Source organism: Strix aluco, chromosome 31 (assembly GCF_031877795.1).
Source record: "Strix aluco isolate bStrAlu1 chromosome 31, bStrAlu1.hap1, whole genome shotgun sequence".
In the NCBI taxonomy this organism is placed as follows: Eukaryota; Metazoa; Chordata; class Aves; order Strigiformes; family Strigidae; genus Strix; species Strix aluco.
In genome coordinates, this window is record NC_133961.1 from 3,492,859 (window position 1) to 3,509,783 (window position 16,925).

General features: G+C 52.9%; 1 protein-coding gene and 1 long non-coding RNA gene across 4 annotated transcripts in view; both read left to right on the top strand.

Moving 5' to 3' along the window:
• The window catches only part of LOC141916892 (uncharacterized), a 63,657-nt gene extending 52,005 nt beyond the window's left edge, over positions 1 to 11,652 (top strand). The window contains exons 1-3 of one of the 3 annotated variants that reach the window (XR_012621220.1): positions 951 to 1,135; positions 9,501 to 9,665; positions 10,589 to 11,652. This is a non-coding gene — a long non-coding RNA (uncharacterized LOC141916892). The other 2 variants (XR_012621221.1, XR_012621219.1) reach the window with 2 other exon arrangements.
• Positions 11,653 to 14,932: 3,280 nt separating this feature from the next.
• The window catches only part of HSD17B12 (hydroxysteroid 17-beta dehydrogenase 12), an 84,425-nt gene continuing 82,432 nt past the window's right edge, over positions 14,933 to 16,925 (top strand). The window contains exon 1 of the mRNA XM_074809779.1: positions 14,933 to 15,137. Coding sequence (XP_074665880.1) covers positions 14,969 to 15,137 — 169 coding nt within the window. The 5' untranslated portion in view covers positions 14,933 to 14,968. The remainder of the gene's footprint in view (positions 15,138 to 16,925) is intronic.

Here is a 16,925-nt window from a genome sequence, read left to right on the forward strand (position 1 = left end):
GTATAGGGGGTGAGCTCTGCGTGGGCGCGGGTGCTGAGCTGCGGAGGGGCGTCGGGGGAGACCCAGTGGATTTTACTCTGAGGTGCTGCTTCTGCATGAACTTGTGCTGCTCTCTGCCCCCGTCCCTCCCTCACTTTAGAGATGGATTCTGACTCTCTGGGATGTTTTTTAGTTTGCAGCGGGTCAGTGGTACGCACATCATTTGGTACTTATTTTGAGAGAGGAGCTGGGAGTGCTGTGTTAGTCATACGGATACCGAGCACCTGTGCGAAGGGTGTGTGGAAGAGGGACAAAACATGAGAGCGTGACTGAGTTTTCACATTACTTTCAGTGCAGGATAACCCAGCATTTCCTGGTAACTTTGTCCCAAAGTTTTCGGGGGGTTGTAAGGCTATTTTGGACTTAATTTACTTATTACCATTTGTCTTTTGAAACAAAAATTAAAAAAACCCCGAAGAGTTGAAAGAAGGTTTTTCACCTGCTTTTTATTAACTGGCAGGGAGAGGTTAATTAATACCACCGCCGCCAGTGACAACCAGCAGGAGCTGGGACCAGAAACCTCCCTGCAGGAGGACAGAAACCTGCCACAGCATCGGCGGGCCGGGCCGGGCCGCTCGGGGCCGGGAGCAGCACCACCGCCGCTGGGCCGGGCCGGGCCGCGCCGCGCCGGGGGCGGCTCTTCGGGCCGCGGAGGAGCCGGGCCGGGGCCCCGGGCGGCCTGGCGGCGGAGGGCCCGCTGCGAGGAAGGGGTGGCGGCGGCGGGGGGGGGTGCGGGGGCCGGCGGCTGCGGAGGCGCCTCGGCGCCGCAGAGGGTTAACGGCGGCGCGGCCGGGCAGGCTGGGAGTTGTAGGCGCGCGGCATGCCGGGAGCTGTCGTAAACGCCGCCGCCGCGCCCGCCCGGCATGGCGGGGCCGCCTCTCCCCCGCCGGGCGGCAGCGCGCCCGGCCCGGCCGCCCCCCGCGGGCCTGCCCGCCCGCCCGCTCGCTCGCCCGCCCTCCTCAGCCGCCGCGCTGGGGCGGCCCGGGCCCGGCCGGCGCCGCTCGCCGAGCGCTGGCTCTGACCCCCGCTCGCTGAGCGGCCCAGCTCCGCGGCGGCGGCGCGGCCCGGCCGGGGCGGCCGCCTCAGGCGCCGGCAGGTCAGTGGCGGGTTTGCCCCTTTCCCCCGGAGCCGGCCGGGCCCGGGCGCGTCTGGCCAGCCCCCGGGGAGCGGGCGGGCACCGGGGCCGCCCGCTGTCGCCTTCAGCCCCGCGAGTGAGCTCCCCGCGGCGGGGCACTGGGCGGGCGAGGGCCCGGCCGTGGTGGGGGCGGAGGATGCGGCCGACAGGCGGCCCCAGCGGGGGGGGGCTCGGCCCGGCCCGGCGGGCAGCCGCGCTCCGCCGCGGCATCATGCCGCAGGGCGGCGGGGCCCCGGCCCGGCCCGGCAGGGCCTCCCTGCGCGCTCGCCCGGCGCCTCTCCCGCCCGAGCGGGACTTTGCTGGTTTTTAAACAATTCGCGCGTGTCCGCCGCGCTCCCGGGGCTGCTGGGCCGCGGCCCAGACGCCGCTCACGGCCTCACAGCGTGTGCCCGGCGCTGCTTCCACTTTCTGGTGAGCTCTGCGTGGAAACGAAGAGCCAGGACTCCCCGCGGCCTCCCCGGGCGCCGGCGGGCGCGGGCAGCAAACGCTTGCACCCGGCGGGAGGGCGGTCTCGGGTTTTATCTGCAAGTTTGTTTGGGGTTTTCTTGTTTTGTTAATGTGAAAGGGAAGAATGAAGGTGCTGAAGTGTGTTGCAGTTACGGAGGGACAAACCCAAGGAGCAAACAGGACTTGGTAGTCTATCTGATAGCAAGATGTTTTCTCTGAGGATGAAGCGGGGAGGGAAGAAAAAAAGAGGGAAAATATTACATATTCATTTAATTTATGCTAATAGCGGGCTCAAAGTGCAAAATCAGCTTCTCATTAAGCATTCTGATGTTTTAAAGCAATTTGTTAATTAGCCGGAGGTACCTTATTTTATGTATGGAAGGAATGATGAGTAATAGTAAGTGAAATAAATCGGTCTGAAGTGAAATTTGGTAAATTTTGTTTGCTTGGTTTTTTGCTCCTTACTTTTTAAGGGCAGATCTTGACAGGTAGTGGTGGTGCCATGCATCAGCAGTTAGCTGAACTTGGGGCTGAGCCTGCTTAAACTTCTCGTGGGAATGGAACGGGAAAGATTGTTGGTACATAGTTTCTTTTTCTTGGTAATAGTAATCCTCCTGAAGTGCAGAAGAAAACATAATTTATTATCTAAGAAATCCAAGTGTGCAAAGAAAGTAACACTGTTAAGATCAAAGAAAGAAGGGAAATATGCCATAATGGGTTTGTTTTCTGTTGCATGTGTTACAGTTCAGTTCTGAGAGGAGTTATGTGAGGAGCTCTACAAACATTTCTGTATTTGTGTCAGAAAGCACGTTGGATTTTGCCAGTGATATCACCAGAAACACAGTCCTTAAAGTATATGCAGATGGGTGTAATTCTCGGAAGAAATTATTTATTTTTTCTTAGGGAAGGTATTGTTCTTGTGGAGGAAAAAATGTTATTTTGCTTATAAAAGAAATTGTTGAGTAGACACAAAAAAAGAGTAAGTGTTTAAGTGCCTGCTTCGTAATCCCTGGTGGTTTGGACTTGCAGAGTTAAGCTGTTGAAGATTATTCGAAATACAAAATCAGCAAGTCCAGGACAAAATAAAATATAAAACTTCAAGACAAGGAAAGTGTAATGTGTCTTAAACTTATTAGCGTACGGCCCGCTCTATTCCTGTCTGAAAAGAACCATTGCTTTTCCAGTTCTTCAGTAGGAAATTAATTTTGCCGGATTCTGTTTGCTTATTTCAGTGGCATCGGAAGTGCATCAGCGCAATAAATACAATATATATCCCATTTCCAAAAGTGTACAATCTGACTTTGAATACTATATAAGCAGTGGGAGCTACGTGTAAAGGGGACCAAATGGCTGAGGGTACTCAATGGAAAGACAAAATTTGTAATACAGATGTTCTAACCTGGTGGCTGTAGAACAGTTCTGAAGGGCAAAATAAAAGACCCAGAGGAAAGTGGAAGATGGGATGAAATGCAACATAGTTTAGCAAAACCAGACTCTGCGGACTAACTTGTTACCTTATGGTAGGATTTTCTAGACAGAGGAAATACACTAAATCTAATATGTTTCATTGTCAGGAAAGTATTTGATATTGTACCATGTGAGAAAATGAGGTAAAATGGAAAAAAATTTGGATTAATTGCATTGTAAGGTGACTTGGGAATGCACTGACAGATAACAGGTGGAAAGAGAATGTACTGATGGAAAGGAGGCCGCAAACTGGATTTTCCAAAGACTGTATTGGAAATTTTTTTTTTTTTTTTCTTTAGTGACCCTAATGAAAAAGTAGAACTGTGGTGATAAGATCTTACGACACAAAACTGGTGGACTGTATCGATAGAGAGGAGGATTGGAATACCCATATACCAACAAGATGAATCAAACCTGAGATTGATAGAATTAGATGAGATTTAGTGATGCAAACAGAAGCTAATCACAACTTATGCTAGAAGAGCTCATCACGTCAGCAGTGAGTTGGTAGTCAGTGTAGTAGTCAGCAGCAGAATGAGAGCATACTGCTATGGGATGTGGCTCAGAAAATAAAAAAAGGAGATGGTGTCCTAGGAAGTATTAGGGGAGGGATTTCCTGTAGTTATAGAAAATATTAATGTCAAAGTATATGGCATTAGGGAGACCTTGTCTGGAGCCCAACTATCACCCATATCCAGATCAATGGATTCACATAGATGCAGAAAATGTTAAGAGGAATAGAAAGACTGTTAACGGAAAGTGACAATTACACAATTTTTTTTATAGGGGAGGAAGATAACTATGTAAGCTCAAGATTAGAGTAGATGAGCAAAACGCGTGTAAAGGGGATAATAAGCACAGTTTGCTGGAAATTACAGGAACAGTTCTAACTATCAAACCACTGATATTCTGGAGCAGTTTCAAATGAGAAAGAAGCTTAAATTTCTTTTAAAATTAAGTTTGATAAATCCAGAAAAGAACTTCATTTGGTTCAGCGTAGTAGTGGGGAATTTTTTGTTGTTGGTTGGTTGGTTTTAATTATTATTTGTAGGAATGCTTTGGAGCCAGGTCATCACTGCTGTAAATCTTCAGATTATCATTGATGTTTCAGAGGGATAGTGATCTACACCCCCTGAACAGTTGGCCTTCTGGGTGGGGACGTTATTATGGTGTCTTTGGTCATACATCATTTACTACTTCTTATTTTGAGAAAGGAAAAAAAAGTCAGAGGTAACGATAAGCTCCTCCCATTGGGAAAAAAACAAAAGCTCAGTACCTCTAAAATTATCGTGCAGTTGGTACAAAAGCTGTTGGATGATGCTGTTACAGCAGCATCTGTATGAATAGAAATAGCAAGAGGGGAAATGGGAATTTAGGCATTCCCCTGGTCTCTCTCCAACGTGTGAAAATCCTGGGATGGAAGGAAATGCCATCTTTTGGAGCTACTTTGTTGTCTGCAGTGCCTTCACAGACAGAAAGTTCTCTCAAAATTTAATCATAGCAGAATAACTAATGAGTAGGTGGATAAAACTATTGTTTGTGCTTGTTTCAGAGTTTAATTGTGTCAGATGTTCTCAAGTGTTGCTGTGGAAAGGGAGTCCAAACGATTGCTGCTATTCTGATTGCGGCATTCAGGTAGGTGACTCCTTGGTTTAAATTCCGAAGGCAAAACGAGTTTTGCACTCCCACCATCAAACACAAAGAAGCATCGAGTCAGAGCAGCCAGACCTCACCTGTTTGCGCAAGGCAGTATTATTCTACTGCCATAAATTTCCCAACATAATATCGCCCTGTAATACGTCTTTTCCTGTTACCATCCAGAACGTCTAGTTGCCCTCGGCATCTAAAGATAGAGTTTAGCCCCCCCCGCAATCACCTGCTCGGGTGCTGTGTAACTGTGAGAGGACCTGAGCTCCTGCCCCGAGATTTCTGCGCCGGTCAGCGGTCTGACGCTTCAAGCATGGAAACCTGAAGTTCAAATCCTGTGCCTCCCTCCGCAGAGGTACCCCCTAGGAGCTCGTGCTTCGTTCCCCTCGGGGCCGCTGAGGTATTTAGTGAAGGCAGATGAGGGGTGAGTGTGGTGTTGGGAGAACTGTCATTGTTTGGGCAGGAGAGAGTGTGGTGCCACGTCACCGAAGCTGCTGGTCAGGGCAACCGCCTGCAGCGGCGGGTACTTGGGCTCCAAATCCTTCTTGCAGTGGGGAGCAGTGTACGATCCTGGGAATGACTGAGTCTCTCAGGGTGTTTTTAAAACGCCAGCTTTAATGCTTAAAACTGTAATGGTAGAACTCTTTAGGAAGTCTGGAAGCCGGACATTTGAAAGAGTTAAGGAGAACTTGAAGAAAAAATACAGAAGCATAATTGGGTGTTAAAGATGGGAAACAGATTTTTTTTTTTTTTTTGCTCTCAACTTCTGTCCCTGGTAGGGCCCTAGCTGAGTTCTCTGCCCTCACAGTTCCTCATGTGCAAACTAAGGGTGATACGTCGTACTTAACAGGAATTCCTCCAAGCATAATTCATGTTTGTGACATACTGGGAGTGGCCAAGACAAAGTCTTCAAGAAGTACTAGATTTTGGCAGGGGCAGCAAAACTGTCCGGCAAGTGGATCTTTAAGGAGACACTCGACAAAGACAGGTTTTTTTTAAAATGATATGATGGCAAAGCTAGTCCGCTGGGATATGGAAGAGGTGAAGTAGTTGTGTGGAAGAGAGGAAATGTCGCATGATTCCTGTCCTGTGGACACGAACCAGCTTGTGCTGGGTGGGCTCTCTCAGGGACAATAGATGCATCGGAGGGGGGTGGAGGGAGGGCTATCGACACAATCTCACATTCAATATACTCCACAAAAGGATGCGGTGAAAGAGGGTTGAGTGTATATAATACAGTGCAGCAGATGAACAATAGGTTACAGATGAGGAGACAAAGGTTTATTATCAAAAGTAGTCCATCATCTGGGTCTGAGAGTGAATGCATCATGCAAGGTGACACCGGGTGTTGGCAGTGGCGTGAGGGACACGCATTCCTGAACTTTGTTCATTTTATGTGGACAAGTATCTGTATCGCTTATCTACAGTTACAAAACGGGGTAGCAGAGACATCAAGGATTAAACAATGAGAACACAGTATTTCGTTTCTACAGATGATATTTTCAGCTCAAAATCAATACATTTCAGTGGGCTGTAGGATTGAAGAAGGTTAATCTTCTGTTGCCATGGCCCATGTTGTGTCTCTCCACTAAACACGTGCTGCACTTGAGTTTGCAGCATGCACAAATATTAGAATTTTATTGGAGGAGTACTTGATTTCCAGCACTGATTAAAAAACCTGCAACTTTATATGCGTGTCTTACTCAGGCCTTTCCTTGGTTTGCATCATGAGAGGAACTGGAGCTCCCCGCTGTAGCCACTTCTGAGAACTCTAAAAGGGGAATGGCAACAAAAAGAGGAATTTTGAGGTTTTACAAGCGACTCACCTGTTAATCCATAGTAGGTAAAAGTGAGAAATCCCTCTATAAAGTACTGGAAGTCTGTAGTGCTGTTTGCATTGTTTCCTGTTCTTAAGGGGAATTGAATGGACCTTCTCATGAAGAGTGGTGTGCACCTGCGTGACATGTTACATTTACAGTCTGTAGACCCAGCTGGTCAATATGCCTACTACTGTCTTGCTCTTGATCCTGTTTAGCTTCCATTGCTACATTTGCCTGGAGTGATTTGTTGTTAAGAAATTTGGGACTTTAATCCCTGAAGCAGAAGGACAGGTTGCTGACACCCGAGGTTTATTTAAGGAGGAAGGAGTGTATCACTGTTACACAGTGTGGCAACCTCAGATGCCTGGATGACTCAGTTTCAAAGCTAAAGCTTGTGTTTCAGAACTGACTCGTGTTTGCAGGTTCCTGTCGTCCTCATAGAAACTATAGTCGAAAGTGTGCAATTGCAGGGTGACAGACATGCCGATCAAAAGTTGGGCTTGCTTGTTTATTTGTTATGGCACTTAATGGTACCAGTTCCATCCCTTTCTCTCAGCCTGCTGCTGTCTGGCTCACTGTCATGGTTTAACCCCAGCCAGCAACTGCTTGCTCGCTTCTGGGATGAGAAGAGAATTGGAAGAAAAAAATGTAAAACTTATGGGTTGAGATAAGAACAGTTTAATGAATAAAATATAATAACAGTAATTGTAATGAAAATTAATATACCAAAAAGAGAGAGAGGAATATAACCCAAGAAAAGACAAGTGCTGCACAGTGCAATTGTTCACCACCCACTGACCAATGTCCCAGCCAACCCCCCCCAGTTTCTATACTGGGCATGACATCCTATGGTATGGAATAGCCCTCTGGCTAGTTGGGGTCAGCTGTCCTGGCCATGCTCCCTCCCAGCTTCTTGTGCACCCCCTCGCTGGCAGAGCATGGGAAACTGAAAAAATCCTTGACTTGGGATAAGCACTGCTCAGCAACAACTAAAACATGGGTGTGTTATCAGCATTATCTCACACTAAATCCAAAACACGGCGCCGTACCAGCTACTAGGAAGAAAATTAACTCTATCCCAGCCAAAACCAGGCACTCATTTGCACCGGTAAGCTTGGCGGAGTTGTTCTGTGGCTGGGTGAGTTGGGTGCTCCTCCTTCACGAGTGCCGAGGCGCTTTGTGTTAGGCCTGCAGGAGTACTGAGGGGCCTGAGAGCAAGAGCCAGCCAGCTGCTGCCGTCAAGGCCCGAGTCTAAAACATAGATCCCCAAGCTCCTGCTTACTGGGAACCCTGCCAGGAGTGAGGAGAGTGACAGAAATACCTGCTTCCAGAGTTGCCCAAATACACCGCTTTAACACATGCTTAAGATTTATGTGTGGGATAGGGCTGAGAGCATCTGCTCCAGCAACCCAGCCCCTCCAGTCCTGCTGGTTTTCCCTCCCATCGCTGTGGCGGATGGAAAACCAGTTACTCTGTGCTGTGCAACAGCTTCAGGCGAGAACTCCTCACCCAGCACACGTCTGTGCCACGCTGTTGAGACACTTAGCTGGTGCAAGCCCTTTCAGGCAGGGGAAAGAAAACTGAGTTCCTGGGTGAATGCTGAGTCGCGTGTGGGCTCAGAGGGTACCGTGACCCCTGCAAGGGGGTGGAGAAGGTGCCTACAAAAAGGGTCAGGATTGGGAATTCCACACAAGGTCTCTTGCCTCACCCCAGCGTTAGGATCCGCTGCTGTTTGAGGTGGCTTGGGAGATTTCAAGCTGTGCCAGGGCAGGGTCAGACTGGCTCTTAGGAAGGATTTCTTTGCAGAAGGGGTTGTTGGGCGTTGGAATGGGCTGCCCAGGGCAGGGGGGGAGTCCCCATCCCTGGAGGGGTTGAAGAGTCGGGTTGACCCAGCGCTGAGGGATCTGGTGGAGTTGGGAACGGTCAGGGTGAGGTTCATGGTTGGGCTGGAGGAGCTTCAAGGGCTTTTCCAACCTCGATGATTCTGTGATTCTGTGGTTTATTGGCACACCTAACTGGTTCCTGTAGTGTTCTTCACTTCACAGGATGGGCAGTGTAGATCCCATTCTTTGGTATTGTACTTTTTGCCTTCAGTGTGCACTGAGGCAGGGTGCCTTAATTCGGGGCTGTGGATTTAGGCAAAGACACACTGCAGTGCTCAGCACCGCAACCCTCTATTGAATCGGGCCTCCCCGCAATAAGTGTGAGTAATGGTAAGAGAGGCATGAGAGCAGAGTGACTGTACAGGAGGGAGAGCTGCACTTGACTTGCTAGAATGAAAAACATATTTGTAAAGGGATAAAATTAGCGCTGGGTACAAGAATGCCATTTAATGAAACAAATGACTACACCTCTTCTCAGTGGCAGGAACGAAGTGACACATCACAGTGTCCCATCCTCCCCTCGGCGTTGCTGCAGAGGAGACAGCGGCTGGGCTAGCCAGGCTGGGGTGAGGTGGGGACCTCAGCGTCGCGGCCCCCCCGAGAGCCCCGGCCTCACGCCTCACGTGGGGGGTGACGACTGACTGCGGCTCTCATCTGTGGGCCTGCAGTGAGAGGTGCCTTCCGCGGGTGCTGGGGGAGCAGGGCAGGAGGGAGGGCCGTGAGACGTGGGCGTGTGGTCTCACTGAGACGTGGGATCGCTTGTGAGATGCTTGTGGCCGCAAAGTCACAGAAAATAATAAAAATTGAATGTTTCTTCTCATTGGGGGCTCTTTTATCCCCTATTTGTTGTATTTTATTTCTCTATTTGTTGTATTTTATTTGTCTTCTCTGCTGTATTTTTGCCTTCTTTATGTCTCCTTTTGATGTCTCCCCCTCTGTAGTTCCACATCCTTATTTTTTGTTCGTTTTAATTTACTGTTGCTTTTTTACTCATACACGTCTTCACTCCTTTAGCTTTCCTAAGTACTTTCTTTTTTGTCTCTCTTGTGATCTGCCGTATAGTTTGGCCACCTTCCATGCGATGGAGCAATGTAGCTGAGTTGTGGGTTGACGTAGGCTTGCATCACCACCCCGAACCAGATTGCATCTGCAGTCCTCTGGAACTGACTACATGCCTGAGCTGATAAAAGATGCCGTGGAACCGTGGATCTCGGGGGCCTCGGCAAGGTATCCTGCTGTACACGTGTGTGCGTGCTGATGTGCGAGTGCGTTCAAAACGCCCGTCTGTTCCATCGGCTCAGCTGAGCGGGTGCTCCTCTGGGCTTTGCAGCAGCTTATGGGAAATGGGAACAGACCCGCAAAGCTCGTGGGAAGACCGGGATTAACCCTGAAAAGGGGGATATGCCTGTTCCCCGGGAATGTGTGATGGCTGTAAGCAAGAGATCCAAAACCCCTCACTTGACCTTTCTATAATTCTTTCCCTTCCAGTGAGTCCCTTTCCCTGCCTGTGACTCATCTTCTGCTAAATGTAGACTGTAAGCCTCTCAGAGGACTGCCTTTCTCTCTGAACAGAGTAGCATAAAAAATAGCAACGCTGTTGAATAACCAGTATTATTTTTTAACACAAAAAACTTGAGGGCTGCCTTGCTGTATCTATGCTTCTCTGTCAAGGGATCTATCAGTTCCCCGAGAGAAGAGCCGAGCAGGTTCTGTCCTGGCCTGCAACAAGAAGGTTGTTCAGACGAGTGGTCTCGGGAGCGGCACGACCGCAGGACTGTGGGCAGTGGATGTTATAATAAAAGATAGGTGGGCTCTGACAAAGGCCAACGAATTTTTCATGTCACCCACATACTTCCTTCCCTATTTCTGACCCATGTATAACTGGCAGCATCCCCGTGGTAGCTGCAGCGTGGCTTACACGGGCATCCAGTCAGAAGTTGCCAGCTCCCTTCAGCAGGTCGCCCGACATCCGTCTCCTTTCCCCCAGCCTCTGCACGTGCTGCACAGCCGCCCGCTCCACTCCCGTTCTGGACCCTTGGTGACCCTGGTGATCATGCTGTTACCTTCCATCCCTCACTTCAGCTCTTGTTTTGTCTTTGACTTGTAGCAGATCTCTTACTCAGCCAAACTGGTTCCTTTTCTCTTTTCAGATGCTTTCGCCATATCCCGTCTCTCCATTGCCTGGTCCTCTGGAAGACAAAGGAGTGAGAATCAGCGTTGTGTGTTGTTACCCAGCGAACACTCTGAGAACTGCTTTGACAGGCGATAGAAGAAAACAGTGCGGTGTGGCCACAGCAAGCACAGGCTTTTCCTAACAATTTACAATTGCACTATGATCCCAGCGAGGAGTGGTGCTCAAACCTCCTTTTGATCACCTGTGTTCTCTTCTCTCACTGTCACATCATTTCCTTCCAACATGCACGCATTCATGCAAAAATGCCAAGATTCACCATGCAGATTAAAGCAGGTTTACAAATTAAGGAAAGGCTGGTGTGGAACAAAAGGAAAATTAAATTATCCCAGCAATTTTGCACTTAACTTTTAACCAAGTCCCGTCAGCGGCAGGTGTTGTGTCGGATACACGTGCAGTGAGGCCTGTGAGAATTTTCCATGTGTCAAGGCTGCAGGAGCTGGCCCTAGCAAATCACACTGTTCTGAAAATGGTGGCCAGTAAGCAATAGGTGGGCTCTTCTGGGAAAAAAATGGGAAGAAAACTTGGTGGGATCCTGATCCTCTGCGGTGTCACCTTTCACAGTTGAGTGACAAGCAAAAGAAAGAAAAAAGGTGAGCTAAATCACCATGAGGATGGATGCCTCCTGCTGCGGAATAGAATGAAACCCAGTGACGTGCTGCCTCCCGTTAGATCTGGTACAACTGCCCTATGATAAAGGTTAATTTCTGAAAATCAGCCGTAAGCCTATAGGTCAGCCACTGAGGCAGTGACTTGGCAAATTTTTCATTGCAGAGCGTATGATAGTTTCGTGCCTTCAGTCTGTGTTGCTGCAGACAGTGGATTGTTGAATCCAGTGAAGTTTTAATCCCACTATGAATTTGTTTTCCACGAGTAGATTATGAACAGAGACGTTAGATTTCTATTAATTACGTATCTTTGAGTGAAAAGCTAGTGTGTGTATATATATATATATATTTAATAACAGGAAATGTAACAAACATTTATTTTTATTAAGCAAATAAACCAGATAAACCTATCAAAGCATGTTTTCATTTAATTTCTTCAGTCTTGTTTCCCTTAGTATAAATGAAAGGTCATCAAGTGCAACCTCGTGTGTCTCAGGACGCTCTTCATTGCATCAGGTAGTTGATGTCATACAAAAGCATCTTCTTTCTAAATAAGAGCTTTGAGATTGCGATAGTCTTTGCAACTCTGTGTCCGCGTGGCACCATAATCTGATTGAGGCCTCAAGGTGCAACACACAGGTTCTACTCACCTGATGTGTGTAGGGTGGCACCTAACCCGAGATCTTCCCAAACTCTGAGAAATGTAATCCCTGTCTGGAGGAGCTCGTGCCCTAGGAGCAACAAGCAGGCAAAGGTTTGGGAACATGGAATGGGACAGGGAAGGAGGAATTGTAGGGAGCTTGTAAATCCATTCAGTGAGCAGTCTGCAGGAGTGGGATCTGCGAAGGGAAGCTGGGGCTGAAGCGTGCCGGGGTTTTTTGCAAATGACCTCCCGGAGGCTGCGTCCAGCATCAAGATGGCATGTGGAAAGCAACACAAGGGAGTTGGGTGAGGGGAACTGTCCTGCTTTTGGCTGGGATGGAGTTAATTCTTCTTCACAGTAGCTAGAATACCGCTGTGTTTTGGATTCAGTATGGGATTTGGGATGAGAAGAATGTCGATAACGTACTGATGTTTTCAGGTCTTGCTAAGAAATGAAGGACTTTCCAACTCCCCATGTCCTGCCTGTGTGCAGGTGTACAAGAAGCTGGGAGGGAGCAGAGCCAGAGCACTGGACCCAAATTAGCCAGTGAAATATTCCATATCATGTAACGTCATGCTCAGCGTATAAAGGAGGGTTGGCCGGGAAGGAGGGGGTTCTCTTTTGCTTCTGGGATTGTGGTTTTGAGATCTCATTTTTTTTCAGGCCCGCTAGTTGGGAACGGGCTGGATATCGGTCGGTGGGTGGTGAGCGATCGCGTTGTGCATCACCCATTTGTACTTTCTATTACCATTTTATTTCAATTATTAAACTGTTTTTATCTCAACCTACAAGTCTCCCTTTACCCAGGCCGGGGAGTGGCTGCGTGGCGTTTGGCTGCCGGCGGGGTTCAAACCACGACAGGGACTGGCAAATGGCTGCAGCCTGGCAGCAGCGCTTCAGCAGAGGCAGGGAGGGCACAGAAAGCTGGGGGGGCCCGAAACCCAGCTGGTGGCAAAGCTGCGTGTCGAGACCTGTAAGCGTGAGTCCCGCCAGCCTGCGTGGCTGAGGCAGCAGCTCAGAGCCAGCGAGCGAGCGAGGGCAGGAGCAACGTAACAAATCCAGTGGAGGAGGATGGTCAACGCTGTGACAGTTTCGGGGTCAGCTGGGATTGGTGGTGGGTACCTGGGAAGGCCCAAGTGGGCTGTCCGGGGTGTCAGAGCAGCACGGGGAGGGGATGAAGTGTGAAGCAGAGAGGTGCTTTGGTAGAGCTCAGAGATCTTCAGTAGCAGCAGCTGGATTTGGGTATGACCAGTTTCCCAAGGCACGGGAGAAAGGCAAGGCAGCGTATAAAGCTACCCACCACGCTACCTGTCATTAACAACTCGGGTGGATGTGGATCCCCAAAAACCTCATCTAGAGGAGGTTTCTTACTGCTCGTAAAAAGGTCATTGTCAAATAAATCATATAAAAGGCGTGCTTTCTAGAAAAAGATTTTGAGAGTTGCAAGCATCCACCTTTAAAACCAGCAGTTCCCTTCACCACTGCCGGACTTTTCTGGTGTTTTGGTTGTCCCACTCATTCCCTGCCAGGGACAGGGAAGGGATCTTACCCCTGTACTCGGCACTGGTGAGGCCGCCCCTCGATGACTGTGTTCAGTTTTGGGCCCCTCACTCCAAAAAGGCCATTGAATGACTCGAGCGTGTCCAGAGAAGGGCAACGGAGCTGGTGCAGGGTCTGGAGCACAGGTCTGATGGGGAGCGGCTGAGGGAACTGGGGGGGTTTAGTCTGGAGAAGAGGAGGCTGAGGGGAGACCTCATGGCCCTCTACAGCTACCTGAGAGGAGGGTGCAGAGAGGGGGGATGAGTCTCTTGAGCCAAGGACCCAGCGCCAGGACAAGAGGGAATGGCCTCAAGCTGTGCCAGGGCAGGGTCAGACTGGCTCTTAGGAAGGATTTCTTTGCAGAAGGGGCTGTTGGGCGTTGGAATGGGCTGCCCAGGGCAGGGGGGGAGTCCCCATCCCTGGAGGGGTTGAAGAGTCGGGTTGACCCAGCGCTGAGGGATCTGGTGGAGTTGGGAACGGTCAGGGGGAGGTTCATGGTTGGACTGGAGGAGCTTCAAGGGCTTTTCCAACCCAGATGATTCCAGTTCTGGGTTGCACCAAGTTGCCATTGATCTGCCACCTCCCCCAGCCTCTCCCGTCCTCTCGGCCCGTTCGGGCACGGCGCCTCAGCCACCAGCATTTTCGGGGTTTCGGCCCCCCCAACCCCCCGTGTCCCACCTCCCCCCGGCCCCCAGAGAAAGCAGGCGAGACCCTGGGCCGGTGCGCGGGGTACGGGGGGCACGGCCCGAGCGGGCGGCTGGAGGGGGCCCAGAAGGCAGCTGGAGCTTCGCGCTCCTCTCCGCCACCCCGGGAAGAGCCACCGAGGGGGTGATTTCGGAGGCTGCTCCCGAGGCCGGGGGCTCCCGACCCCGTGGGGCTGCGGGAGCGAGGGGGTGTCTGAGGGGCCGGGGCAGGGCTCAGCGGGGGGGGACGCGGCTCCGGGGGAGGCCCCGCAGCGTGGAGCGGCCGCTGGGTGCGGCGCCCGGCCCCGCTTTCCCCGGGAGGGAGCGGTTTGGGGCGCCGCGATCCCCGTTTTGGGGCCCGCACCTCCGCCCGCGGGGTCACCGCCCCCCCCCTCCCCCGGCAGCGGGGGAGGGGAGAACCGAGAGACGTAGTCGGGTGCGAGGCGGAGCCTGAGCATTTTATGAATGGGCTCATATGACGTCAGCGAGGGCGGGAGGAGAGGCCCCGTGTTCCACCAATCCCGCGAGGCTCCCGGGCGGCAGGGCCAATCGGAGCACGGCCGCCGGGTGACGGCCATCCCCGCCGGCCAATAGCGGCGAGAGAGCGGGTCCGACCACGTGGGGCGCAGGCCGCAAGTAGTACGGGGGCGTGTGGCCGCGCGCGCCCTGCCCCCCCCCTTGCCGGCGCGGCGGGAGCGTGGCGGGGCCGCGCGGCCCCAGGGCGGGCGGGGCCGGCCGCGTTGCCGGGTTACCCGGTGACTGAGCGGCCCCTCAGCCAATGGCGGCGGAGCGGGGGCGGGCGCCGTGACGGCGGCGGGCCGGCGGTGGCCGGGAGGGCTCAGTCCGGCCGCGGCCGCCTCCGCAGCATGGTGGCTCCCGCCGCGCTCCCGGCCGCCGGCCTCCTCTACTGGGTGGGCGCGCTCGGCGTCCTCTACGCGGCCGCGCTGGCTTCCTACCGCCTCCTGGCCGGCCTCCGCGTCTGGGTGCTGGGCAGCGGCGCCGCCGCCGTGGGGCCGGCGCTGGGCGCCTGGGCAGGTGAGTGCGCGTCCCGCCCGGCCGCGGCGCCTCTCGCCCGCCCCCCCTCCGCGCACACACACCGGGGCAGGGCCCCCGCGGGGCGCCGGGGGGCCGGGGGCGGCAGCCGGGTCCCCGGGCGCGGGTTGAGGGGCCGGCGGGTGGTGCCGCTCGGCCGGGCGCGCCCCCGCGGCGCCGGGCTCGGGGTCCCCGCGGGACGCGTGGGACCGGCGGGCGCCGGGCGGAGCGGGGACCGCCGGTGGTTGGGACTTGCGGGCGGGCACGGCTTGTTTGAGCTTGGGCTCGGGCCGCCGGGCTGGGCCTCCTGGGCGCGCGGCCCGGCTCGGGGCCGTGGCTCCGCGGAGCGGTGCCGGTACCGGTAGCAGTTTCCAGCGCGGCCGGTCGGTGCGCGGCCGCCCCCTCCGCGCGCGCGCCGGCCTCGCGCCTCATCGCTGACGTCACGGCAGCCCCGTCCCCCCGCCGCCCCCGGAGCAGCGGGCGCTGCCTCGGTACCCGCCGGGGACCGGCCCCGGGAGCGCGGCCGGCAGCGAGGGAACGGCCGCGCCGCCACCGACTTGCTGACGGAGTAAAACTTGTGCCAACCCGTCCTGCGGACCGGCCCCTCTGGAATCCGGGGCCGCCGTCGGCCGCAGCTCGGGGCCCTTCCGAAAAGGGTTGCGGCACCGGGGGCCGTCCCTGGTGAAAGGGGGGACGGTGGCCACGGCGCTGAAGTGGCATCCCAGGAGCCTGGGAGCACGGTGCGAGCACAGCCGAGGCGGTTACCGGGGGCCTGGCAGCGCTATGTTGTAGTAACTTTTCCCCGTTCTCCGATTCCTGGCCACGGGAACCGTGCTGGGGAAAGAACGTTTCTTCCATCTTAGTCTGCTCCAGTGGCTTTTAAGTAATGATGAGGAACGAGGAAGAGCTCCTCTGCCAGTGTAACGGATCAGGCCAAGAGAATTTTCAAATCCATTCCTGCCAAAGGCAGTGGGAAGGGAAAGTCCTGTGTCTGGTTGGGAACTGATAAGGCGGGCCTTAAAAATAATTGCAGACTGTAAGAGCTGTGAGTTTGAGATGAGGTGATGGTTTAAAAGGCTGCAAAATGTACTCCCTTCCCTGAAGGGGAGTAGGAGGACATCAAGTGCTTAGACTCTGCAGCTGCTTCTAGGTGGCAGACCTGTAGGTACGGCAGCCCCGCAACAAGCTGGGAGGGTGCAGGGCTAATCATAGAATCACAGAACGGTTTGGGCTGGAAGGGACCTTAAAGATCATCCAGTTCCACCCCCCTGCCATGGGCAGGGGCACCTTCCACTAGCCCAGGTTGCCCAAAGCCCCGTCCAACCTGGCCTTGAACCCTTCCAGGGAGGGGGTAGCCACAGCTTCTCTGGGCAGCCTGTGCCAGGGCCTCACCACCCTCACAGGGAAGAATTTCTTCCTTAATGAATGTGGTTCCCTGTAACCTCTGCAGCAGCCAACACAGAACTCGTATGTGACCGTGTGGTTGGGTAACTGAACAGCTGCTTGTGCGAGACACCAGTGAACCACCAGTGCTACTGGCAGTATATGTAATCCCAGAGCACGTTATGGGTCCTGCGTGCACAGGCTTGAAATACAGCAGCAGTGCTTTGGACGAGTTACAGCATTACACGCACATGGTTAAGGCCCATGTCTTCCTTCCTTCCAGCTAGAGAAATGAGGTACCTGTTAAAGATCTGGTCGGCACAGGAGACCCAAAGCCTTTTTGACTTTCTGATGTTGGTTTTGAATATATTACTGCATCATCAGTTGCCTGCTGACCTGTGGTGCATC